Consider the following 327-nt stretch of genomic DNA (forward strand, 5'->3'; position numbering starts at 1 on the left):
TGCAGGGGTGTCCCAGTGGGACCCCTTGCTTGGCAAGCTGGGTCTCCAGTGTGCGCACCTCCACCTGTGGGGAGGGGGCCGCCGAGTGCTCAGAGGGGGTGGATGTCTCCGAGGTGCTCTCGTCCCGGCTCTTCTGGGAGAAGGAGAAGCGTTTGACAATCATCTGGGAGTTTTGCTTGGCCAACGAGCCGAACTTGGCTGCCCGCTGCAACACCGAGCCCTTGAAGTTGGCATCGTCCACCTTGAGATCGTCACTGGAGCTGGCCGTGCTCAAGTGCCCCGAGTCCAAGATGACGCTGCCCCGGTTGCTGTCAGAGTCAATGTCTG

The 327-nt window shown here is 61.8% G+C and overlaps 1 protein-coding gene across 1 annotated transcript in view; it reads right to left on the bottom strand.

Moving 5' to 3' along the window:
* The window catches only part of LOC104621304 (unconventional myosin-XVIIIa-like), a gene marked incomplete at its 3' end in the record, with an annotated part of 983 nt that overhangs the window by 431 nt on the left and 225 nt on the right, over positions 1-327 (bottom strand). Inside the window, exon 2 of the mRNA XM_010287754.1 lies at positions 30-324. Within this exon, the coding sequence (XP_010286056.1) occupies positions 30-324 (295 nt within the window). The remainder of the gene's footprint in view (positions 1-29; positions 325-327) is intronic.

Source organism: Phaethon lepturus, unplaced genomic scaffold, assembly GCF_000687285.1.
Source record: "Phaethon lepturus isolate BGI_N335 unplaced genomic scaffold, ASM68728v1 scaffold22255, whole genome shotgun sequence".
Lineage (NCBI taxonomy): Eukaryota > Metazoa > Chordata > Aves > Phaethontiformes > Phaethontidae > Phaethon > Phaethon lepturus.